The 27,274-nt window shown below is 42.4% G+C and overlaps 1 protein-coding gene across 1 annotated transcript; it reads right to left on the bottom strand.

The window, feature by feature from the left end:
• Positions 1 to 175: 175 nt before the first annotated feature.
• LOC137912528 (endothelin-converting enzyme-like 1) lies at positions 176 to 25,461 on the bottom strand. The gene is made up of 17 exons (XM_068756682.1): positions 24,601 to 25,461; positions 24,291 to 24,359; positions 23,701 to 23,811; positions 23,516 to 23,608; positions 21,820 to 21,944; positions 14,960 to 15,182; positions 12,585 to 12,683; positions 12,010 to 12,084; positions 10,591 to 10,694; positions 9,568 to 9,626; positions 7,407 to 7,458; positions 4,804 to 4,871; positions 3,348 to 3,496; positions 1,915 to 1,980; positions 1,288 to 1,383; positions 398 to 474; positions 176 to 275 (listed from the first exon to the last, which is right to left on the bottom strand). Exons 1-17 carry the CDS (start codon positions 25,459 to 25,461, stop codon positions 176 to 178), a joined length of 2,427 nt encoding a protein of 808 aa, XP_068612783.1.
• Positions 25,462 to 27,274: the final 1,813 nt, after the last annotated feature.

Here is a 27,274-nt window from a genome sequence, read left to right as displayed (position 1 = left end):
GTACAAACTTGTACTTATAATAATGTTGAAAACAAAAACTTTCTTTGTGTATTTTTAGTAGGCGAGAAAAGGTTTTATGCAATCCGTGTCATCCTTGTTGACTCCGGATGTGGGATGTAGTGTCTGGGTGGAGGTTGTGATGCTGATCCCAAGGTCTCCAGTCGGGCCGGAGAAGTCACCATACGGAACATTTATCCTCAGGGTTCATCGGGGAACCCTTCGGACAGTGGAAAACACGGGAAAACTCATCAAACTGTGACACGCTGCCAATGACTCTGCAGGGACAGAAAACACACAGGCGTACAAGCAATGTGAAGAAACGGGCTCTTTTTCTGCCGGGATGCTCTTGGAATAAAACATTATTCTGAAGTTGTGTCGAAGCGCAGAACTTCTGTACCTGTAGTGCTCTGGTGCGTGTTTGTCTGTCAGCAGCTGCAAGTAGATGGACTGAGATCTTCTTTTCATGCACCAGTTCTGAAAAGACAGCATGAACATAACAGTCTGGTTCCGTTTACAGTATTAACAAAGTATAATTACTCCCATAAAGCAAGAGCGCCACACTTACATTTAATGTAAATTAATATCTTACTTACCGTATATATTATATCTGCTGTTTGTTCCAAGAGCAGACTGTTTGCTTTCAAATAAACATAAATGTGGATACAGCCGAATTGTGACCAGTGAGAACAATTGAGCTTTGTTTTGTATTTATAATTTCGTGCCGATACCTGATGATTTAAATGTGACTTTTCCGAACAGATGCTTTATTGGTCTGGTTTGCACTACTGTATATCGGCTTAACGACAGAGTTAAGTTCCGAAGACCCGGTCGCTAAATGATTTCCTCCTTGATTGACAACTTGGCCAATTTTGTTTGGTCAAAAAACATCTACCCCACGATGCGCTGGCGACGCTTCCGGGGTGTGCCCCGCCTCTCGCCCAAAGAAAAGCTGGGATATGCTCCAGCAACACCCGTGACCCGCAAGGCGAATAAAGTGGAAATGAAAATGAATTAAAAAAATTTTTATATTTGCATACATATAGGCTACCGTATTTATACTGTACAGTACATATATACGTACTCACAACTTCGCAGTGCATTCCGCTCAACGTAACAGCGATTTCTTTTTGATAAACACATACATATGTATGTACTAAATGAGTACATCATCAAGTGAGGACCATCTGTATTTAATATATACATAGATAGATAGATAGACAGACAGACCGACCTGGCAGGATGTAACGTGAATGTAATGAAATGAAGTATCCATAAAGACTTCTGTACCTGTGCGAAGGCGATGAAGAGCAGCTGCTCGTGTGTGTATCTGAGGCCGGGCAGCGGTCTCTCTGGACCATGTTCCCTCACCCACTTCTGATACGCCTGGCCAGCCAAGGAATGATAATAGAAGAAGGGAAATACAAATGAAACAATGATCCCTCACCTCATGTCCTTGTTTAAACTATGATGTGAAGCCAAAAGAGTCTTTCAATCGCTCCTGACTTGCATGTTGTGTCTGTCTCAGCCAGTCAAACTGATTGACAGGACTGAAAGACATTTGTTGCATTTTAATAATACAATTTAAAAGCATCCACTCATTCCCGTTGTATTTTTGTTCCAGTGTGCGCAAAGCACTGCTCACTTTAATATAGACCACTAAGACAGTTAATATGGAATTGAATTATGCAGCATGTCAAATGGTGTCCGGGCGCGCGCGCACACACACACACACTGGTATGAGGAAAGAAATCGAGCAGAATGTTTATCTCTCCTCGTTTCAGAGGTATTTCTGCTTTTTCACCTTTATGCAAATAGTGCTCTACGAAAAATAAAGATTTTTAACATTTAGATTTTGTTGAATGCTGGTTAGAAAGACTGAGGAATTGGACAGCAATGATGTGGAGTATTACTTACATAGTATGATAGCTTTAGTCCTCCCATGTCGGCAATGTTCTCTCCCAGCGTCAGGCGACCGTTCACCTATAGAGCAGCAGCCAAATTACACAACCTCTTTACGCAGGTTAAAACGAAAGTGTACTCAGAGTATAAAAGGAAAAAAAACACAGTCCTTTGAGGGGAATATCTTAATGGCTGTTTTGGCAAAAACTGAACTGAACCTCATTAACATCATATCAGTTTAGAGGATTGGGATTTCTACTTCTGTCACTGCAGAGGTAAAGAGTTTATTCAAATGATCATTATGTAGAACACAGGTAGAGAAAATCACCACAGGAAAGCATCACGCCTTTTCTGTGTCTGCTGTCTTGTTTCATCTGTTGTGCATTGACGGACGCTCCGAGGGATTGTCTTTTCTCGGTGTAATTGTCCATTTAGGCTGTAATCAGTCTTATGTTAAATATAAGGAGCAATCTATTGAAGCAACACATCTGTTTTAAAATGTGAGGAGTAGAAAGCACAGATATTTGTGATGAAATGTAAGGAGTTCAAGTAAAAAGCTGTCAGAACATTAAATACCCGAGTTAAGTATAAATACCTGAAAACTCCACGGAAGCATAGTAACACAGTACAAATACTTTATGTCCTATGCATCCACATCAATTATGCAGTGTAATCTAGGTTTTGTTTAGAGGGTGGATTCCAGCTGACCTCGTCTTATATAAGGAAAGTTTTAAGGAAATAAGTTCTTTGCTTTTGTGCCAAGACTTGGAAGAGAAGATCAAAATCACTCGCATGTCTGTACCCCCCAAAAAATGAAGGCTGAGCCAGAAAACCTTCGTTACTGTCGCTTAGCATAATGAGTGGAACCAGGCGGTGAGAACTCCACCTACCAGCACCCCATAGATCATTAGATATGCTTCTTGTCGAGTGTAAGAACTACATGTCGGGATTTAACAGGGCCTTGTCTATTTCTTAGATGATCACAGTCACGTTTTGCAGAACTCCCATTTCTGCACGTTCTCCAGGCAACTAGTAGAGACTTCAGATAGCGCAGACTGGCGAGGGTGTGATTATTCACGTGTCACTCCGGAAAACAAAGTGAACAACCATCCATCCATCTTCTTGTCGCCTTTTGTATTTGTATATCCCAGCTTTGCTACGAGCGAGAGACGGGGCATCACCTGGGACGCGTTGCCCGAGCATCACGGTGAACAACCATAATTCCCAAATGTAAATATATATATATGTGTGTGTGTGTGTGTGTGTGTAGCTTTAGCTCCTAATAGTGGTTAACCAAGGCATGAAAACCTGCATTCCCCAAACATTTTATGTCTATTTCTTTACAAACAGCAGCTCCCCAAGTTGTAAGTTGTCGTCCTCATGCACAATCTTTCCAAAATGACATACCTGTACAGCAAGTGGAGACTTGTTTGCATGCGCAGACTTACCTTCTGGTTATAGACAGTGAAGTTGTCATAGAGCTTGACGATGCACTCTGCCTTTGTCTGGAACTTCCTGTAGGACTCCTCGGTCCACCACTGTTTGAGGTTGCCATGGCGGTCATACTGGCCCCCTAGGGACATGAACCATTGCATCACTAAGACGAGGGGCAAAAGGTGCAGGGGGGGCAGAGTTAGCATGAAGACACCACAACCCACATCTTCACTTCGCAATCCAAAGAGCTGCTCACCAGTCTTTTTTTTTTTTTTTTTTTTTACTTTGTGTAGCTGTGGGAATTCAAGTATTAGTAGGCAAAGATTGTGAATGCCAGAATGATGTATAAAGGTCAAGGACCAGTTGACCTGCTTTTCTAACCCATTCAATTTCATTGAATAACATCAAGACTCTCTGCCAAAGTAGCTGCTGGTGCACGACCCGAAAGGTCATGCTCACATTCATTTCATTGGGTAGATGTTTTGCAGAAATGTTACACCTTCGTTTAATTATTTTAATGCATCTTAGAAGACAGCACTTCAGAGTGGAAATGAAAGATACAGATTGTGGCTAACATAGTCCTTTTGTGGGGCCAGGACAGGCTTTGAAAACACAACAAGAGCTGTTATAGGTGACAAAAACAGGCATTAAAAATATACATTCCATTTAGTTATCATTTTGAAATGTTGATGCGTTTTCTGTTTATGCAGATATAAAAACGTAGAATTTGCATATCTGTGTAATAATCAAAAGAATAATGAAGAATATAAGCGAGTATGGAGGCATCCATCCACTTCCGCTTTTCCGCATCACGTTGAGAGGCGGGGTACACCTCGGACGTGTCGCCACTCGCCAGCGCATTGCGGGCCCACACAGAGACAGACAACCATGCACACACACACACACACACACACACACACACACTACGGACAATTTAGAGTAATCAATAGACCTAAATTTTATGTTTTCTTGGGGGGGGGGGGGAGCCCACCGAGACACGGGGAGAACATACAAACTCTGAAAAAATAGGATTTGAACCCAGTACCGGTACCTCCTTGTTCTGAGGCGACAACGCTAACCACTACGCCACCATGGCGCCATCATGGATGGTGTGTTGTTCAAGCTATTACACAGCTAACGTCAACTGGCATAGCTAATGTTAGCAGAACACTGTCATTGTAAAAATAAAAAGACAGAAATTAAATATAAAAATGATTCAAATCAAATAATTTTAATGTTCACATTTTATTTTTCAGCACCAGATATTTGTTGCAAGGGAAAAAAGTTATTGAATTCAAATGACTCAATGTCACCTTGCTCTTTTTTTTTGTTACCGTCAATGCCTGCACATTTACGGCCATCCTGCCTGAAGTTACAGTAAACTCAATACATTTATGGGAGAACAACGTTCACCGAAATGATGAAACGGTGTTCGGACATTGTAGCAATGGCTCAGGTCGCCATTCTTACCCCAGTCGTCATATCCATGTGTCAGCTCGTGTCCAATGATGGCTCCTATTCCTCCATAGTTCAGAGACCTGGCAGAAGAAAGGAAGACGTTATCCCCACGCCCTTGGAGAGCTTTGACTTTTCAAAATATAAAGCCAAACTATGAATACTTGAAAGATGACATAATTTATTTTTTTAATGAAAAGTTAAATAAAACACACCCTTGATAAACTGACTGAACTTTAAATATGCAAACATACATATTCTGACTCCCTTGCAGCAACAGCGGGCAATGTTCATCACAATGTGCTGAAGCTGGAGCGCAGAGCCAACGGATCGATTGCTACGGGAGAAATCCGCAAAAATCTTGTAAGCGTCTCCTGGCTCTATAGTTTCACTAATGGATAACATGAGAGTCCTATTGATCGTCGCATCTGACCCTCAGAGAGGATGCAAGTTTCCAACAGATGTAAAAGGTGTAGCACAGAATCCTCATTTAATTTACTCAGAATACAAATTATATACGGTATATATATATATATATATATATGTTACTATCACAGCACATTTGCATTACTTATACCCGTGCTTCATAAACCGTCACACATCCGGGAGAACTACAAATGTGCTGCAGGGGCAAAAAAAAAGTATTTCTGGAAGAGCGGCTGCTCCGAGGCTCGAAACCGGAAGCTGCTCTCGTCTTGGAAACGCAGCATCCGGGTGAGGTTGATGAACCAAACAATGATACTCTCACAGTTGTGTCCTCCCACAACCCTGTGCTAATTGCCAGAGTGAATAATTTGTTCTGAATGAGACCTAACAGATTGAGTTAGGTTTGTATGCATGCCCACTCACTTTAGAACAAAGCAATCTGCCCTTTGACTGATAGGAGGTGTCTAATTACAGTCATCTCTGTGGCTTTCTCTCCATTTATTGGGTGTCATTGTTAATTCTGTTCAGCCCAGCCAAACCAAACACAAGCTGCACTTGGGATCCAATTTTGGCTCCATGCGGTTCGGATTGGTATCGAATGAAAATAAGCTCGTTGCCACAGTCTTCTGTTCACACTGATTTGGAAACATGAGCTATCTGGTTCACATGTGAGCGGAAAATCTGCCCTGGGACCTTTCGGGAGCCGTCTGAGCATAAATATCACGTAATTTATCAAGCTGTTGAAAACAAAGTGCAAAGCAACACAACTCCGTGAGAGTATTGCGCCATGATTGCAAATGCGTACCCCTGCTTCAAGAACTATGATTGGGTTATACCACCTGATCCCGGACCGGGCTGGACTGCTGTCTTTGCAGCCAATGCAGATAACGACAGCAATGAGAGGGCAGACTTCGGGGTATCCACATGGTTGCATCTGAAAATGACTTTCTGACAGTTCGTCGATACGCTGCCTTATAGACGGCCCAACTCCTCGAAAACTCAATGGCTGATTGAAGCTTCATTATGCTCTTCATGGCATGGTGAGGTGTGTGGGGGGGTCAGAGAGAGAGCGAGGGTTTATGGAGGTATAGGGCTGCTGCAGTAATAACTTTAAGGGGACAGACACACGCGTTATAACAGCATTAATTAATATTGATTAGCATCCATGGCAGCTGGTAGTGCAAATAGTGGCGCGCTAATGAAGACAGAAGTGTCGGCTTATGTTGAGTACACAAAACTGCTAACTGAGGTGTGTGTGTATTATGCAGCAGGTATTTGGATTGTATTGTATGCAATGGCTTAGAATAATACGCAGCACTGGCAGCGGTAGGGTTCCCCCCGGTAAACAGCTTTGGTAACAAAAGGTAGATACAATTTTTTAGATAGATTTTTTTTAACCTGTATTGTTGTTTCTCAGACGATTTTATAAAACAAGCCGAAACATTTATACAAGTATTTTTACCAGTTTTAGATTCCACATTTATAGATTCATTAAGAACGTTTATTTTTGTAGCAAGGCTGACGCTGAGATAAACGTATCTAAAAGGTGGCCTGCATCACAATGCATGAAAGATAATTTGTATTCAACCCCTGAATGTAAATATTTGACCAATCAGATGAAGCTTTGGCTACACGGGAGACCAGATCAATATATCCAACAAGGAAGGTTTGTATGTGTGTGTTTAAAACATTAGCAAAGCTAGTGCTTTATCACTACAACATAGAATATTTCATGTATCACCCATTACAGAGCCAGGAGGAGATAGCTGAATCTGTTATCAGTGTTCTTAAAAGCTATGCTGGAATACAATCGCTCTGTCTCGAGACAGTTTCTCATCACAAAGGGTTTATTTCAGAGCCCCAAATGAAAACCACGGAGATAGATTGAGCAGAGATGCAGACAGGCAGGCTATCCATTTCCATGCACCATCAACTTACTCGATGGACTCAGATTTAGGGCGGCAACCTCGCAATGACACGTCTTCCATTAGCGGGACCTTGTTCAGTAATCGAGCTCTTGTTGGGTAGTTAAATTGCTTTAATCAGGTGTACGGGGACTTGAGGGAACCAGAGGCTCGCTCAGAATAACGTAGCGTTGAACGACCTGTAAGGTGATGCGGCTGTAATGATGTTGTTGCTACGTTAGAAAGCACGCGGCGGGCAAAGACAAGAACAGGACGAGATCTACTTACTGTGGGAACTCAGGGTTGTAGAGAGTCGGCTGGAGAATGCCAGCAGGAAAGACTGGGAGCGTGAGAAATGTGTAAGAAAGAGAAATAGTCCAGGTGTTAAATATCACACACTTTAGGAGAGCCGTCAATAAAATAAAGATTGCTATTGTCAATACAAGGTCCAGGAGAAAAGGGACAAGCAATAATGTCTCTATAAAACACACACGTCAATGTCAACATTCCAAACCCCAGAGTGCAGCTGCTACAGAGGACAGTCTTTGAGCTCTACCATACGCTCCAAAGAAGACATTTTATCGACAAAAATCTTCTCCTTTGGTTTTAAATAATTCAAAAAAGTTATCTTCCCTGAACATTTGTTTATTTCCATCACTGATGTTTCCATGCGGAGCTTTGAGTGATTTGTCCAATATTTATAGTCCCAGGTTATCTGCTGCATGTTCTCTGATCCTCACAAACCTTCAACTGAAAAACGGTTTATGAGAGGAAAGTAAAATGTCATACACAGCTGACTGGTGCACGCGAGCGAGAGCACATTACCCCCATGCTGGCCTCGCTCCAATGGCTTTCAGTGCATTTTAGGATTGATTTTTAAAATTCTGCTGTTTGTTTTTAAGTGCCTTGACTTTGGCTTTCGCACCATGAGTTGTTGGACCTTTTTTTTTTTATTGTGATACTGTGTCTGTCTTTATTTTGTTTTTTATTGTGTGATTGTGACGTGCCATTTGTTTGTTGTTTGTACAGCACTTTGGTTTCAACCCTAAATGTGCTCTATAAATAAAGATTGGATTGGACAGTATATGAAAAAAAGCAGTGGGAAAAATAATGTGGTAATAAGCAACTAAGAAATCCGCATTTAGCTGAACGATGAATAATATTCTTATAATATATATAATATATAATATCAAGCTGAATTGCCTAACTTTGTGTGGACACTGTCACATATGAGTAAAGGATTGTGTTAAACCTTTACTCGTGCCTGTCTCTGCATTCTGGGGTCCACCAGCGTGATTATTTCGTCCTGTGAACATTTACAGCATCTGTGTTGTTACGATCCAAGGAACCTTGTGAATGTCCCTTTCCATTTATTCTATCCCTGCTTCAGATTAGATTTAAGCACAAGAGAACCCCCTGAAAGTAGAGTTAACAAGCAAACAACACCAGACAAGTGTCTGTTTAAGCTGCTGCAGGATGTGCAGGACGGACTTTGCTCTGTTGACCCACGTCTAATCTTATGTTACTTGAAGCTGCTGGAGGGACTCCGGGACAGTTTGTTCTTAAAACTTCTACCATTGGGTGTCCTTAGAGTGGAAACATGATTTGTACTGTATTTTCTGATGAGTGTTTTATAGCAGTGGTGAAATAGTTATAGCATCTGAATCTCATTTTAGTAACTGCTGGTGCTCCTTTTATATTTATTCTTGAGAGCTCGATATGAGATATCCTGAGACTGCAGCTGTATGCAGCTTCATTGTGAAATATCTTTGTGCATTAATCAATGCACCATCCAGGCGGAAATATTGTTATTGGAAACTATCGGATGGACACTATCCAAATGCAGCTGGGTGGATTGAACCCCCTGTCTTTACTTCGAGCAAACGATTTGGCTTATAATTAGTTATGGTTATTGTGTTCAGGGTTTAACAATCAGTGTTGTAAGCATTAATGGAAACGAATGGGAGAAATAAAGAAGTGTTTAATAAGAGAATCCATGTCTGTAGATGATCACAAATGACCCAGGGTGCTCTGTTCTGACGCCTCCTGTTCTCTTGCATCAGTTTCAGAGCATACGATTGATTTTCTTTTTTCTGCAAGAGATTTTCATCCAGCGGGCCGCCAGAAGCAGACAGCTGGCCGATCCTGGGAGAAGCCGAGGGAAAGGTGGGAGGCAGGGAGAGAGGCTCAATATTGCAAAGCTGGATTTGTTCAAACAGGGGGCAGATCTTGTTTTTCCTCAGTGTGTGAGGTGGAGTGAAGGATGAGAAGGAACATGCTATCAGGGTGTGGACGCCGTCACATTCGACCTGTGGATACCACGTGGCCACATGGTGTAATTGTGTGTGTAACTAAAGCACGGTCTGTGTCGTACAGACTGGGAGCGGCGAGAGGATTGTGTTTGTGTCAGCAGACGGATGACGCACACACCGGCGCGTCACGCACTCACCCATTTGGTTTTTGTTAGGGAGATAGTAGGCGTTCAGGGCTTGAGGGGGGAGGAGCCACCTGAAGAGAAAAACAGTGTCAAACGAGAAGAGTGTGATCGCACAACAACTCCCGCACTCAGATTACCAATCGGCCTAGTCCGAACGCACCCCGTTCCTGAACAGAATGCCAAACACCTCTGGCTGGCTGCCTCTTCCAAAACCCTCCCGGTGAGAAATAATCAGAGTGTGTGGTCCCACGGCCAGAGATCCTCTTTGCATGTGAAACCGCGGACAGTTCCTTTGGGGTAATCCACTAAAGCCAGAATTGATTGTCACCAACCCCCCCCCCCCCCCCCCCAAAATGACTAACTCTGAAGTTGTGAGATGCCCTTGTGCTAGGAGAAAAAGACCGAGGCCTATGCATAGATTGCGTAGAAACAAACACAGCGAGGACGAGGAGCGTACGCGGCTCCTTTATTTCTTTTCCCCCCAGCAATGAGACAAAGTGAGTGATGAAGGGATCATTTTTGGTGATAAAGGAGAGAGTGTGTGTGGTTTCTTCAGGGCGCTGAGCGTGGGCTAATGATACAGTTGTTTTGAGCACCTTGGAATACTGATGTGACTGTAATGTGTTGTCATAGCAGAGAATCATTCAATCCAGAGGAACGGGGCAGTATGTCAAAAAAAGAAAAAGAAAGAGTTCCATGTCCCAGAGCCCTTTTCTGCTGCCTGGCTGTTATAGATAAGTAAATCAAATGGATTTCTCCAGCTGTGTGCGTCCTTTTTGGTATCTGTTGGTTTAATTTAGAGGCGCATCAACAAATATGTCCAACGGGAAGCGGATTCACGGGGACACGTGTTAGACACGTCAAATATATCAAGAGCGATTCAGGGAAGTGAGCGTCCAGCGTGAGACTCGGCTGCATCAGCTTGGGCTGGATTTCAAATAAATTAACCCTCCGTAATTGCTTTGCGCTGCATGTCACGGGGCTGAGATAGCTGTCTCGCCTCGCCCGCGTAGCACAAGGAAATATTACGCTCACGTTGTCTTGTCAACCTCTTCGTGGATCTTCTTGACGGACAGCTTTATGTGGAACTTGATGCTGTTGAGGATGTTCTTGAAGTAGGTCTTCTCGTCCACATCGAACTGCAAAACCACAGATGTGAAGAAAGTGTGAAGACCATTATTCTACAGAGCGCATTAAAGAAATGTTTGCAGCAATTCACTTTCCAATGTCCAATGTCTGTGGAGATGAAGCAAGCTGCGACGAGCTGCTTAACTTAGTTGCTATCCAGCATTTGTGAGGCTGGGCTTGACCATATGGCCAAACCATGCTGGAGACACTTAAATGTTCCTGTTGCATAAATCTTCCCGGTGAATAACTAATGCACGGCTGGCACATTTTATGCCTGCAATAGCAATCAGACAGAAGAGTAAGAAAATAAAGGATGCAACAGCAACAATCAGCATCAGAAGACGGCCACGTTTTACACCTGCCAAAAAAACCGTCTGCAATGCTGAAAAAGTGTGTTTAGGCATTTTAATCAACTTAAATGAAATCTGAAGGGACTCAATAACAAAATGCAATATACCTGAGCCTGTGGTGAGCTATTACATCTGCATGAATGAGGCAACTGACAAGATGGAAGCAGAGCTGTGAGTGAGTGAGAGGAGGCTGAGCGCTAGAGCAGTCTGATGGAGGGATGAGAGAAAAGTGCTGCGACAGAAGGAAGCAAAATGTTTGTCTGTTCCGTGACCGTCGTCTTCTGCTCTTCAGCAGCAGGTATCACTTATAGCAGTACTGTAGTTTGTTGGACATATATTGAAAAGCCTTTCCATTCGCTATTCAAAAGTGTTTTATGCAAACATACTTTTGTAAATCATCTTTCTCCTTTTTGTTTCTAGCCGTTTAGTCGAACAGGGCCAGATGCGCTTCTGTCACTTTCCGACAAACGTACAAATCTCTGCAGAGAATTATTGAACGCGGTGGAAGCAGATGGAGGGAATTTGCCTCTGATGGAGCTTCTTCTATCACCTTGCGTCTGTGTGCTTTGAAATTCAACTCAAATCAGACAAACTTTATTTAAGTAGCACTTTAGAAACAACACAGTTAATCCAAAATGTGTAAACGGCCAGAGTGAAAGAATCAGAATCAGAATCAGATTCTTTCTGATTCTGATTCTTTTCTTTCACTATGTTTGTTTTACATGTGTCTACTGGCTTCTCGCCATACTCTTTGAATAAGATCTGCTCTCACCAGTGTGTTTTGGGTTCATTCACTCCTGCATGTGAATTAATCTTACTCCAAATTAATTTAAGATCCCTAACTATTTCTAACAAGACATTCTAGACACAGATGGAAAGGGATGCTGAGAATTAGAATCTGATGATTTGATATGGAGGTGCTCGTGTGCGGATGTGGATGTGGATGCAGAGTGGAATCAAAATCCTCATGACTCACCCCATATTCCTGATCTATGAGCTCAGGTTTGAGCAGGAAGTCAGGGTATCCTGTCATCACCATCATGTGCTTCAACTGGGACAAAGGATGAAGACACAGTAAATTGGTGAAGGATGAAAGTAGGAAAGGAAGAACGGACCCAACATCAACCCACATCCACTTTGAGTAACTAAAACCTACTCCTATAAGTTGTTTTTGGGCACACAGCTATGCCAGCATACACACACATTCGACTAATCGAGCACACCCAGTGTAATAGGATTACAGTGAAGCTCTTTATATTCAGCATGCCCCTCTAAAAGGATTATAACTTCAAATTGTAAAAGTATTAGAAGAGATATCGTGCAGTGCAGACCCGACATCAGCACCACAGAAAGATCCGGATTAGACAATCTTCACTTCTCAATGTCAAGCCCTTGATGTATTCTATCACACACTTCCATCTAACCAAGCAATCAATCAAATTCTCGGGCAAGAAGGGAATTGCAAAGAAATAATTAAATCCTTTTCTAATTCTAATCGGATCTGGCAGGGAGTCGTGATTGTTTGTGATGAAGGAACGCTATTCTCTAAACCTTTGCCCTGGCCGCTTCTTTGGTGGTATCATCCATCCAGTCCAGCTCGTGCAGCCGCAGGTCCAGGGAATGCTTTATGTCCTCTACCAGCTCCTGTACCTGGAAGGAGATCACGCATTGGAAGAAGTTTTAAAAGGAGCAAAATTAATGTTGTTTGTGGTCTCAGATGCTGGCCTGTCAGACTGTGCTGAGGGCTTAGGTGGATCAGTATTTTCGGTCTCGGATTACCTTGTCAAGTCTATCGATTTCCTGCTATAACCGTCACTATTTATTTTATGACGGAGCTCCTGAAAAGGTATAAATCAAGTTTATTGTTATTATTATCATCTTTTTTTTTATGTGGGACATTTTTATTAGAAATGTAAAGTGACAACCCGTATTTTGTCCTCTCCAAGGACCTACTGGAATCACTGGCCTAGAATCCAAAGGAAAATAAGGCAAAGACCAGGAGCAATGGTGTAAAAATGATATTATAAATTCTCTGAAATCAAAAGTGGATTCAGCTTTTATTTAAACTGCAGTGAAATATTAATGAATATTAAATATGTAACTGATATCTATCGGTTCTAATCAGTCAGATTGTCTCTAATTCTGTTTTAATCACATGAGGAGAATGAAGGAGCAAAGCGCAGAATCCAGAAGAATTATATTTTCAGTGGACCTTCAATATTACATATTTATACCTTGAGTCTGATCCCCATACTTATGTTTGCATAGCAGTGATAGGTAGGATATTTTTATTGAAGCTTTCCATTTGTGCTTTTTGCCTTTTTAATTATTAGATATATTGTAAATGGGTTCTCTGACACAAACATTATTGTTGGCCATAATTTAATTTGCAGAATATAAAGAAGAATATTTTCCATCCAGACTTCAGATAACATGAACAACAAATTATGTTTCTTTCTCAAACTACTATAATAAATATGCGAGCCTACTGCTAAGACATTGGGACATAGGCTGTCCTTCACATTATAAGGCAATTATATTGGCAATTCAGGATAACAAGAAAGCAACATGTCTCCCACTCTGCCTCCCGTCTCTCAGCCTGAGCTCCTGAGACTCATTAATTCCTGTTCATGCTGAGGTAAGCACCATCAGTGAGTCAGTCAAGGCTGCACATATCGCCATTGGTATCTTGGCCAGTACATTTCCTGTTGATAACAAGCTCTCAAACCTGTGTGGACATGCCAAAAGTCCAGATTGATGTATTAGCGTGAACATGGAAAACTCAAAAAAAAAAAAACATGCTTTACACTTTCAACGCACATCGGACACTTTAGACACTCTGTAGATACAAAGAGAACAAATAGTATTGATGGCTTGAATGTTTAGATGCTTATTGGATTAGTGTCAACTTTCTCTTTGATTTTATTGCACAATCACTCTAGCTTGAACTTTGATTGAAATCTATGCTTTGCATCTTATTGGAATCATAAACAGAACATTCGGCTATGGGAACTCAAACTTAATTATGATACAGTACAAAGGAAGTAGTTAAGTTAGTAGTCTTAGAGTTGAATCAGACTTGCTGTATGCTCAGCGATTCCAAACTTTGCAAGAGAAGACGAAAGGCAGCAAGATAAGTCATGTTGGGTGGACTTTGAAAGTTTTAAGGAGAAGAGGATGAAAGTAAGGAAGGGGCTATACTGAGGTTAGAAAAACCTTTGGAAACCAAATCCACAAGTCCTAAAATGGACATAAAATAAGACATAATAATACATAGGAGGAAGGATTAAGATTAAGGTAAAGGACAAGAGGACAAAGGGGCATATCTGAGGGATTAGTAGTGCTTGACCAACTCAAAGAGCAAAAAACAGTGAGTGAAAGGAGACAATTCAGATTCTGAATAGAGTCCAGTTGCAGGGATCCATCAGAATCATGTGGCCTTGTCAAAAAGAAAGCACACCTCCCCACACTGCCCCCGTGGAATGGACCAAAATGAAGGAATGGGATGGAGACAAAAAATAAAAAGTAAAGAACCAAAATTTAAGAAATAAAAAAACAAAACTCTGAACACAGAAATGTCTCAGTTGATTGCGCAGGCATTTTAAATGGCTTCAGTAATAGCTGTAATCACGAAAAGTACAACTGAATGCCAAGGTCAGTTCTCCCTCTCGCTGTCTGAGTAGGGTGTGTGGGTGGGTCGATGATGTGTTGAGCAGATCACAGTCCTGCTGACTCTGAATGAAGGAGATGAGCATTTCAAATAAATAACCGCATACATTTATGACTAACAAGTGATGAGGCATTGGCGCCACAGTGGCGTAGCGGTTAGCGCTATCGCCTCACACCAAAGCGAAGTGGAATGAAGGTCTTTAAAATTATGCATCCAAGGATAAAGCAAGCATCCGCCGGCCCAGCTCCATCCATACCTTCGCCTTGCTCTGTGAGGAGAAGTGCTGCTGGACGAAGAGCGCTCCCAGGGCCATGCCGAAGTGCTTATTAGCCTGAGTGAGGCAAAGCCTCCCCAGCTCCAGCTGCTGTTCTGTTCCATCAATCTCCCGAGAAAATTCATGGATGGTGCTCCGGAAGGCGGTCGACAGGTGTTCACTCAGCGCCGCCACAATGCGCCACAGCATGTAGTTATGGAGAACTCTGGCATGGGCGAAACAAGAAAGGCCGGGTCACTTACTTGAACTGACTGTAGCAGCTTTGCTAAACCGATGTGACTGATGGAGGAAGTAGAAAGAAGAAATAATATCCAGTAGAGTCATTGAAATCAGATAAGAGCCTTGCTTCCGCCAAATAAAAGCTTTTGACGGTACCTTTGTGAATGCACCTGAAATTAGGCTTGTGCAAATTATAACTGACCTGTCCATGCAGACACAAGTACTATTACTATTACACGAGTACAATAGTGGCAAGAGTTACAAAGTCAGAAAACTCACAAAGGATTGTTGACTTGAAGGACGTTCTTGAATTTTAGCTACTCGTAAACCACTAAGCTACCGGTCGTATCAGAGCAGATAACATGGATGTGTTGAACAGAAAATGTATTTTATTTTTCAAAGAACTCAACTGTTGAACAAGCATAACGTCTCATGATGATGATTCATTGTTGCCGGCTTGTCTGAGAGTAAAGCAGGATAAAAAAAAGTGCCGATGGATTTTTGATGACGCTTGGTAGAAGGGTTGAACATGTAACAAATAAAAGCCAAATCAATGTTAAAGTGGATCCCCCAAAAATGGGATGCTCATATGTGGGGTTCCGTTCTTGTGCTTCCATGGCTTTTACCCTTGAAACTGAGATAGACTTGCTCTGGTGCAACAGCACAGCCCCTTTATTGTTGGGTTTTGTAAATTGATATATTCTGTGTCTAAATGTCATCTTGCTCCATCTGGCTCAAAGTTCTGTTTTTCCATCTGCCCTCCAAGCCACTTAACATTCTGAAAAGTTAGGGAGAAAACAAGAGGGCGACAGTGATGGATAATGGGTGGTGAGGAGTCAAGAGGGCCCAGCAGAAAGGGAACACCCCTCTCCAATTCAAAGAGTCGCAGAGCAGCCAAGCAGCACAGGGGTGAGGAAAAATGCATCTTTCATTTATGTATTCACGCTGTGCCTTCTCCCCCGGACGATGGAGTGTTGGAGTGTCCTCATGCCCCCACTGGGCGCACACATCTAATCTGCACTACAGGGATAAATGCCCTACTCTCCTACTGTGAGGCTCCATGTGAACCTAAAGGCATGCTGTTGTCACTCTCCATTGTTTTTTTTCCCCTTCTTATTCATGGCAGATATTAAATCAAAAGTATCTTGGAAACAGCACCCTGAGGCCCTGCCGGCGTTGCTCTTGTGAAGTGAAATTAATTGACGGAAAGGGGAGAAGAAGCTCGGAGGTAGGGGAGTGGAGGGTAAAAAAAAAAAGGATGAGACTCAGGCATTGTCCTTGATCGTCAGTCCCTCGAACCAATCAACAAGTTTTACAGGTTGGCTGCTTTGTTTGATTTTCAGGTTTGTGTGTGTTTGCTATCGCGTGGTTGCAACCAAGTGCATGACCTGCTGTGAATATAACATTTATATGTATGTGTTTGTGGGTGTGTACAGAAAGCCAGCTACATGTATGGAAGTTGTCTAAACTACTGCATTCTCTGTAAATTGAAATATACCATGCGTTTTCTTGTTAGTTTAGCATCAGCTGAAACTAAAAGGAATATCGTGTGTTTGAACTTCATATTTTTCAAAGTCCTCAATAAACTGACTTTTTTTTTTTTTACCACAGTAACAAATACATATGATTATTTTTTGACATTGGACCCAGATCTGTGTATTACATGGTGATGAAAATTGACTCCTCCAAAGAACAGACCTACTGCTTAATTTGCCGTTGATTCCCTAGAAAGTCCCCTAAAGCTCAGATCACCATGTTCATCCATATTAAATTCGGGCATACGGGCTCTGCCGGTGTGTACTTAAAGCTGTAATAGTGTTAGAACAGTGTTAAATGAAGGCAGAGGGCCTGTCGATGAGAGCGCTGTTCAGATCAAGCAGTAGGTCTTAATCACCCGAGGACTGAGTGAAGGCTCATTAACTGAATGGATTTTAATGGGGCTAGTTAGGAAGATAAAGACACTGTCCCTGTGCACTGCATCAACACATTACCACAGGTAAATGACCCTGCAGGTAATGGAGGGCGGAGGAACTCCTCTTCTCTGAAACCTGGAATAACCTGAAGACTGCTATTTAATAGTTTTATTATCTGTTATACAATGACGTGAATGTGGAATAACAGGACGCACTACACAGAACCGCTTTCAACCCGCTGGCCTAAAATCACAAAGTAAGTTTAGAGTTTTACCCAAAGCACCTTATAGTAGCATAGCCGCATATATTTTCAGCTCTGGAGACCTTGCTGAGAATTAAACCCCGACCCTGGAAACTACAGCACCATGAAATTTAGCGAGCAGCTCATCTGAAAATGTAGAAGCAGTGGACCCAGTACAAAGCCAATCCTTGACTGATTCACGTCTTTGGAGTTCTCGTGAACAGACATATATATCGTGCGGTAGAACCCGTCTGAAATAATAGTCTTCGGCTCGCCGTTTGATTGCACAGCTCAGACACTCCGGGAAACAGCACACCAGATTCCCACACGACAGAATGAGCAAGCAGCTGCCAGGCAGAGCGTGTGACACAGACGCCGATGTGGTCATTATGCTTTCCCCTCCATTGAGGGCTGCTCATCTGGCTAATGGGATTGGGTGCAGTCATCGCAGTGGGTGGAGACTGCGCACACAAAAGACAAGCACATTTGAGGGTAAAAGGATGGATGGAGGTGTGACCGCACTTGTCAGTAGACATATTTGATTGTTAACTCAGAAGTGCGGGGACATGGTTTGGAGGGAAGATAACAACGAAAGAAGGCGTTGTTCAATAGATACTTGTAAAGATGGAGAGTGCGTGTTCCCACAGAGGGGGCATCGGCGAGTGGAAATAGATGAATGAATGGAGCAATCAAAAGCAACTTCAAAATAAGTGACATTGAAGAAGGGAGGAGGAGGAAAGAAGTGATATAGGAGAAGGAAGAAGAGAAACATCAGTGATTTTAACATGGGGAAGGCAAAAACTGGTGAAAGACAAGACACAACAAAGTGGGAAAAATGCGAAGGGAAGATGTTTAAAGGACAAGAAATGAAAATTCACTACAAGAACCACCAAAAAAAAATCAAGTCAAGAGATGGAAAGCGGTTCCACACCATGCTTCCATTTTAACAAGGGCCCACACATTCTAGGATTGTCAGTCTGTTCAGGTCCAAGATGGACAGTGTTGTTTGCACTTTGGTCGGAAACTGCTGTTCAAAAGAGTACGTCATTTTTATCTGGTCCATTAGTGTCTGAGAGAGGAAACAAACCTCTCCATCAGGTCAGAGACAATAATACAATGGGTCAACACCTATGCCACAGGTGTCATGACGCACCCAAACAATGGCATTGTGTGTGTTGTCCTTCTGTGAGGTTAGCTGTTCACATGTGCAAAGGATGAGAATGGATTAAACCTACCGGTACTAATTATGATGCATCTGTAAAAAAATACCAACTCTCCATATCCAACATTAAGAAATAATAAATGAGTCACCCAGAAGTTGCATTTCTGGATGAGTCTGTGCTTGAGTGTTTTAAAACCACATCTGTAAATGACTCATATGACCACATAATCTGGGTTGAATACTAAGGGCCCAGAAAAACTCCTGTTTAATGAACTCGGCACAAGTTGTTAAACTAACTTGTAGATTATGGTAAATATTGTACATTTTTGTTAGTCAGTAAGTTGACTCTCTGTATTAGCTGTAAATAATGTCTATTTTACACCGACGGTATTGGCTAATAATAAGTTAGGGACAGACTGGAGATTGAGGGAAGATGAGAATGTTGGAGCGACCAAGAAAATATCTATTTTATCATAGAGAAAAGAGGAACACCTGAGGAAGAGAATGACAACAGGAGTTAGACAGGTGACAGAAGCAGAGCTGATTAGAGAACAGTGGAAGGAGTGCAGGAAGAGCGAGGTAATGGGATTGAGTAAAGAAATTGGGGGGGAGAGGGGCTTAGCATGCAAAATTTAGAAGCGATATAGCAAGGGAGGAAAGGGAAGACAGGAGGCAGATGGAGAGTGTTGGGAAGCAGGAGACTGCAGAGAGGATGAGAGAAGGAAAGACTGAATCAGAAAGAATTAGACAGACATTGTGAGTCCTCGCTGTTACCATCCATTGTCAGAAAAAGAAAGACATTTATAGTTTGTTCATATTTTTTTTCTAAAATTAGTTAAATTATTAAACAAGGTCATGAGAAAAGATGTAAAGTATTATTATCTGTTTCTAATAGTGTCCAAAAAATGGGTTAGCAGGCAATTAAATAGACCTCTAATATTCTGAGGTGTACAAACTGCTGGAATTTTTCTTTTCTTTTTTACAGGATTGAAACAGTTATTTATTGTCATTTTTATACTTTTATTGTATATCAGAATGTAAAATTCTGGTGTAGTGGCACCTTTGAGATGAAGAGAAGAAAAGGTTGAGATCAATTTTCAAGATAAAGGTTAATTTACTTAATTTACTGTAAGATTCAGATTTTCATCTTCACAGTGTCGTTGGTGTATTTTATCCTCTGGGTTGAGGTTGAACAGGCATATTTGCGAAGATAAATGCAGTCATTATTTTGTAGTCATATGGTTAAGATGGTACCGCCATGGGATTTATTTCTGCAACAACGCTGCTCTAAATAAAACTTCGAGATTTTCAGTTGATTTTAACTTTCAGAGTGCAGCTTAGAAATCAAGTCCTTATCAGGCAAATGGAATAGCTGAATAAGTGAATGCTTGATAAAAGGGAGAGAAGACGGGATGTGCGATAGATGCAGGTGGACGGAATAAAAGCGGGAGGGAGGATGATTGAAATTTAATGTGGAATCTATTCCGAAAGCCATTGGGGGGTGGGGGGGGGGGGGTATGGATGAACAGACCATGAGGAGATTGGTAAACAACAAGGGAGAAGATAGAGCCTGGAACCTGAGGAGAAGTGAACCTGGGCTAATGGATGTGACACAGGGGACGGTCGCTGCACTTCTACAAAGAAGAATATGAATCTCTTATTGATACGACCCTTTACTCAAGGCGTATTCATACTGGAGTGCTGCGATTAAAAGGCACATTTTACAAAGAAGTGAGAGCAGAAAGAGACCAGAGAAAAGAGATAAGAAAAAATGGAGCACAGAAAAGAGGGTAGAAAATGTGATATGGATGAGTTGTTTACACTGATAGGAGCAAAGTTAAATCACTGCTAAAAGAAAGATGCCATCTTTTGCAGCGGCAGATAAAAATAAGTAGGATAAACACTGAAAAATTTAAGTGAACAATAACTTTAGCTTTTGCTCCATTATGAGGCCACAGATCAAGGCTAAAAGCAAATAAAGAAAAGCTATTCTATTTTGGATGAAAAGTCTGGGTCTTTTGCTGATGAGCAGACTGGTGACTGCGCTACCTGGTGTATAGGAACTGTTAGAATCTTGTTAGAATCTTACAGGTAACGGCGATGATAGCTTCATCCCAAACAAATAAACAAATGACATGTTATATTCCTCCCCCCCCCCCCTACATTAAAACATGTTAGTCTGGTCTGTCTGACCCAGTGTTCCTTTATCTGAGTGAGATTTGTGTTACAATATATGGCTTTGGTCAGGATTTCTTTTTCTTTGTTTTTTTGTAACTCTCATTTCATTGATTTCTTATGATTGAATGACTAATAATTCAGCTTTGCAGAAAGTGTCTGTCTAATGATCTCAGTTTAAGGAATGCATGCAGACATGCAACATGTTCCGATTTTTAGATCTACTTTGAACCATGTTCCAAAGGGAGCCGGGCGTCTTACCCATTGAAAGCTTGAGAATGGGCTGAGATCATTTTGGCGCCAAAACCTCTAATCAGTGGATTTACCAGATGAAACTGTGACAGTCAGTGCGCCAGTTTCCTGAGGGAAACGTTGCAGGGAAACCAGCTGCAAGTTGGTTCGATGAGTCATTCAGCCCATATCCTGGTCAGATGGCGGATTGCACACAAGGCCACCCCCTGAGCTCCCCATCCCCTATCACTTGCCCTCAGGTTCCACCTTCCCGGCAGAAGGTAAAATGTACCATACCAAAATGTACGAATAGGGTATGCTTCCACACAGACGGAGAGACGTGACATCATACGTAAATGACAAGCAAGTAATCCACCTGCCAGTCATCTAACCAGTCAGCCGTGCTGCTGTTGTGTATTTGTGTAGAGCACAGCGACTATAGGCGAGCTGTCAGCTGCTGTGACACGCATCCCGACGTGCAGCAGCCCTCTTGGAGACTTTCAACCACAGGATGAAAGAAAGTGTGTGTGTGTGTGTGTGTGTGTGTATGCATGCTGCTGTGTCTAAGGTTACTTTTGGTATATGTTGAGACTTCTTGTGTAAGCCTATAAGCAATGCATGCAAACATATACAATGTCCCAGGAGTCCATGTGTCCCTGTCTGAGTGTGCAGGGGGGCAGAAAGGGTGTGGGTGCAGATCAATAATAATCAGCTGCAGCAGAACTAGAATCCCATCCAACAGTGTTTCACTTTAAAACACATGCACAAATGGTGTGCATGGAATCTGTGAACAGCGGCTCTCAGAAACAAACCCATACACCTTGTGAAACTGGGATTCAAGCTCAGTATGTATTCCAAAATATCTGCATCTACTTTCATTGGCTTGCCTCTTTTTCTTTACCTCTTTGAAGTGTTCTTGATGATGTCCGAGACTTGCTGCATATAATCGGTGGCGAGCACGACGATCTCTTCATCCTCTGAGAAGTTGTCATGGAAGATTCTGTCCAGCAAGCGCTTCCAGTGAAGCTGCAGCAAGTGGAGGAATAATGTCATGTCAGTTCCGTCACACTGTCCCAATGAAAAAACGACTGGAACACTAATGTATATTTTTTTTAACTTATCAGTGCAAGATAGTTTTATCCAGAGTTTGACATCATGACAGATGGGTTTCCCATTAATTTTTCTCCCCAAATAAGGGTTAGGGTTAGGGTTACACATTCTATGTGCTCCTTCCTCAAACCTCAGACTGCAGTCTTAGACTCACTTTTGAGCTCCGACCTGATTATTTGTGCAAAGAAGTAAATCTGGATTGTCAATAAAACACTCAGACCTTCTACAACTGTGCATTTCCCGTTGTGTGTCTGAAGGATCATTTCAACATATATACAGTGTGTTTTATATTTACGAAACAATATACAGGTACACACATTTAAAGACCATTTTCTTCCATTTCATAATGTGTTGCCTCAACTCTTTTCTGTTTATGAGTCATTAGGGAAGAGCTTTCAGTTTTACCATTCAACTTCTGTCTCTGGCATGTTCCCCTCCCATTCCCATCACTCCATCATTTCCAGCACCCCCTCCCAGTGGTATCTAATTTTTGCTTCTTTTATTCCATCTCACATTCACCCTGCAGGACACACAGCTTGTTCTTGTGACATTTGTCATTTCATCTTATAAAACATCCTGATTTACAGAGACCAAACATGCATTGATACCTCAGGAATAGCCTTAGAGAGGTTATCTTCATAGTCATCACATCGGCACATTAAACCAGGTAACCGTGCATCATTTTTATCATTGTCCAATTTTTGTGAGCCTGTGCAAACTGTAGTCTCAGTTGAAGGACTCACTGACACTTGACGTTTTACAGCTCGATGCTGACAAAACTGAGCTCCACTTTGAATTGAATGCATCATTCACACCTTGATTTTCACAATTGTCTTTGTACCTGCTTGAGTCAAACCACTCTGGTATGACTCAAGCTCATCTAGAATGCAACAGCTAGACTTTTAACTAGGAGCAATCAGGGATTTCATATTACCTGCATTAACTGCAGTGGCTGCCTGTCAAGTACAGAACTCTTTTTAAGGCCCTTTTGATCACTTATAGAGCTTTTTATGATGCAGCTCTCGTGTGCCTCTTTCAGCTACTGACCTGTTAGAACACTGAGATTAGAATTAGAACCTTCTGAATGTGTCAAAACAAAAGGTGATCATTCAAAACCGTCACAAGCATCACAGCCCAGGAAGAATCCTCGTCCTCATCAGATCAGCTGAGTCTAATTGGACTGAAAGATTTGATGCCTTTATAATGCACTGCGGTGACTGTGTGCTTTGATCTATTAGGCGTTCTGTTATTTTTTTTTACTTTTGTATTTTATCTAAAGCACATTGTGACTTGTATTTAAGAACAAACTATATTAATAAAGTTTTTTTTCAAATGTTGACTTTTGTGTGTTTAGTGCAAATCCCATGCCTGTGCTCTTACACGCTTGACAAACAATTGAAAATATTTAGATGAAATATGTGTGTGATTGTGTGTGTGTGTGTGTGATTGTAGGGGTGTGTGTGTGTGTGTGTGTGTGTGGCACTCACACTGGGAGCGATACGCTGTAGCTGCTTGAGGGTGATGCGGTTATACATGGTGCTGATGTCCTTTCTTTGGTCATCAAATTCTGACACAGTGATCTGGAGGAAAGGGGAAAGAAATTTTACTCAACACAGTGCGCGCGCACACACGCATGCACACACCTACACACACACACACACAATCTATTCACATTGGCCAGACGGGTCTCAAGCTGTATAATCTCCTTGGACTTCTGTGTGGCGTTCTGCGCTCCCAGCATGCTCAGCAGGCGCTCCATCAGGGCCTTGTATGCCACCAGGATCTGAGAAGCCCAATTACACCAGCAGTAAGGGACAGAAGGAACTGTGGCATCATTAGTAATGATCAGTGACCGGAGTGACATGTGGCAAAGTGGCAGGACAGGATAACAAAAGCACAGCATGTGACAGAGGAAAACACGGGGACTGATGAAGAGGAGGGAGCGCCAAGTCAGTAAAACAGATGGAGGGGAGAGACGTAGAGAATGGAAGGATTATACAAAAAAGGAGTAAATAAGGTCAGGAGGGGAGATTAGGTGGGAGAGGGGCCGACGGAAGTCAAGTATGATATAAAAGAAGGAAAAGACGATGTGGAGGAGCGTTGGAAAGAGTAAAGATAGGAGGACAAATTTGAATGGAGGCAAACAAGGAAGTAGATAAAAGAATACAGGAAAAAAGAGCGGATTGAAAAGGAAGGGGACAAGGGGAGAGGAGAGGTTGAAGGGAGTCAAATGAAGGAGAGGAGTTAAGGAAGCATGTTTACCTTCACGCTGTCTTCATCCTGTCCCAGATAGAGACTTCTCTCAGGCAGGGTGAGTCCCTCCTGATCGACCTGCATGAAGCACACCGACCCAAACACTGAGTCAGTAGTTAAACGCTCTGGTATGTCGTCACATCTCACATTATTCTAACAGAAGGCGCTGATAACTGAATATCTCTACTGTTCTTTGTGACTGTGTTTTTAAGAGAATCTGCAAAAATGCATACAATTTCTGGGAAACACACACAAGCAAATTCAAATACACTTATGGCCTTCAGACACACACACCATCCACATACAGACTTTCTCGCACCCTGATTGCATTCCTGGAGGAGTTCTTGTCATCCACATTGACGGTAAGGGAAAAGAAGACGGCGGTGCTGTACACCCCCTGGGTCCTGTACAACAGCTCATTGAAGTCCGGCCTCTGGGGTGCGCCCTCTCTCTCCCACCCGGCAGAACCGGGAGGGGCCCCGGCCAGGTCCCACCCTCCACAGCTTTCTATCACCTCCGTCATGGGTTCAGAGCCCAGTTCATCGATCTCCTGGATATTGACGCAGGATCGATAGAATTCCTTGACCTTGCGCTCTGCTGAGTCGGGCCCGTGCCTACGTATGGGCTCTAGCATGAGCCGCTGCAGCTTGTCCTCATTGTGTTCGCCTATGGCGGTGATGATGCCGTAGCTGAGCTTGTCCTCTGGGATGCCGTGGCGCCTCAGCCAGCCACCACAGGCAAAGGAGTAAAAGTCCTGGCAGGGCTGGATGGTCGGGTCAATATTGGCCTGAACGAAGCGTGCCGCCCGCAGCAGAGAGCGCTTGCGTTGGCAGTCCTGTCGACACTGTGGGTCCTGCTGGGCTTCCAGGGAAATGTACTTAAGTGCCAACATGCTGCCCAAGATGACACACATGCCTGCTGCAAAGACCAGGGCCGAGAGAAGGCAGATCTCTCTCCGGCTCCATCGGGGCAGCCCTCCGCTGCTGCTGGATCCACTGCTTAGATCTCTGTTTCGGCCATTCGACCAGGTGCCTCCCCGGGTGCGGCCCATATGTCGATCAAGACTGCCCCCCAGGTGAAGGGTCATGCCATTGCTGAGGATGTCACTGCTATAGCGACCGCCATATTTCACTTCCTGGAATTCATCATAGTGGGCAGTCAGTGAGTATGTCTTCTCCATGGCAAAAGGTTCTGCGATCCGGCGAGAAGTAACAGGAGGATGTAGAGATAGTAGAGACAATATATTCGATGGTCAGTACACAGCCATGGCTTCTCCCACTGAGACGAATAGGTGGACTATTCTGGAATAGTGATTTCAAAATCCCGTTGGTCCTCTTTACGTAAAAGCACACTCTATTCTCTACAAATCAAACGGCAGCAAAGCGGGGGGCTCCCATTGTGCACATGGAATCTCATGGGTCATGCGCTCTCCCTCTCATCCTCTTTCTCTCTGCTCCTTTTCCATTTGTTCTCATCTCCTCCCTCTCTCCAGCCAGTTGCAGGTCACCTGTCAAAGACAATAAAAATGAGGTAAGGGATGGCTGTAAAGCAAGTGAGAGATAGGAAATCTATCTCCGATTACAAAAGCAGAAAGCAGTAAGTGACAAAAACAGTGTATTTTTTGGCACATTATTGTTAAAGTTGTCTTGATTGGTTCATCTTCTTTTGGAGAGATCATAACCCCCCCCCCCCCCCCCCCCCCCCGTGAAACACAGCTTTGGATAAATTAGTAAAGACAGGAGTGAAGATTTGGGCATCAGCTGGACATGGAGACGTGCGGCAATTACCGTGACTTAGCTTGTGTCTGGGCAAACAGATGTAAAACTTTATATTATTACAGACGACAGGGAGAATTGATGTCCTCTGCCTCCAACACAGCATAGACAGCATCAGCTGCTCCTCAGTGGAGACTTTAAAGGAATAAGATGAAATCAGATTACAAGCAGCTGCCAAATATTAATCATATGCGCATATATTCCTGAGTGTTTTCATTTATTTCTATCATGCTACAAAACACACCAAGACAAATGCACGGACACTAGATATATTTCTATATATATATTCTCAGAGAGAAAAGATTTATTTTTCAAAATATGAACTATGCGCATACAACTTTAAGTGACTGTTAAGATTTGTTTAGCCCAAAACAACCATTTATCTACTTCTCCATTGGACATGCAATGTTTTTATGGACAGAAACGAACTTATTTACAATGCAAATGTAGCCATCAAGAGATTAATGTATAGTTTACTAAGCTTTTTTTTAAATAAGAATGTGAAGTAAACTGATTTCTTCAGTCTGGTAAAAAGGGATGAGCTCCTATTTGTAGATATCTAAGTATTCAGACCTCAGCAGGGGGACGCTTGACTTACTGGACTTCATGCAATTTTAATCACATGCTCCTGCTGTAAGCAATATGGCAAGCATTTAGACAGAGAAACTGACCCATAAATAGTTCTGGTGTGTGTGTGTGTGTGTGTGTTTTCACTGGCTAGGCACAGTGAACTGGCTGAATGCTGTGAAGGCAATCTGCGAAAATTGATCTCTGTTATCTCGTGTGAGGATAGACTTCACTGATGTAATTAACAAGTGTTCCTTCACCTTATAGACATGCTGCATGCAGATAAGAATGCAATACAGAAATAAAATTATTTGAGTTTACAGGTGAACAGCAAAACAAGTTGGTGGATTGTAAATGGGTTTAAGCTTTATGCTTTCGGGTTACAGTCATGCATGGGTGGTTAAAAATTATCCTTTGAAATGTAACATTCCTAACATTCGTTAAAATAATTAACCAAACAAAACAACGTTGACTTCTTCTTCGAATACAAAAGTCAAAATAATCCATCCATCCATTTTAGCATCACGGATAATAATAAAACATTTTCCCACCACCACATATTTGTGTGGAATAATTTATATTGACGGCATTAGTGACATCATACATCCAGATACATGGACGTAGTGAGCGAGGACATGAGAGTGGCTGGTG

This window comes from Brachionichthys hirsutus, unplaced genomic scaffold, assembly GCF_040956055.1.
Source record: "Brachionichthys hirsutus isolate HB-005 unplaced genomic scaffold, CSIRO-AGI_Bhir_v1 contig_976, whole genome shotgun sequence".
In the NCBI taxonomy this organism is placed as follows: Eukaryota; Metazoa; Chordata; class Actinopteri; order Lophiiformes; family Brachionichthyidae; genus Brachionichthys; species Brachionichthys hirsutus.
Note: the sequence above shows the minus strand (reverse complement) of the source record. Positions and strands in the feature narration are given on the sequence as shown.

Coding starts and splice junctions, on each gene's coding strand:
- LOC137912528 (XM_068756682.1), bottom strand. CDS start 25,461: ATGGAGAAGACATACTCACTGACTGCCCACTATGATGAATTCCAGGAA. Junction 9,627..10,590: donor GAAGAGGTTGACAAGACAAC/GTGAGCGTAATA, acceptor TTTTCTCTTCAG/GTGGCTCCTCCCCCCTCAAG. Junction 3,497..4,803: donor ACATGGATATGACGACTGGG/GTAAGAATGGCG, acceptor CCCTCGTCTTAG/TGATGCAATGGTTCATGTCC.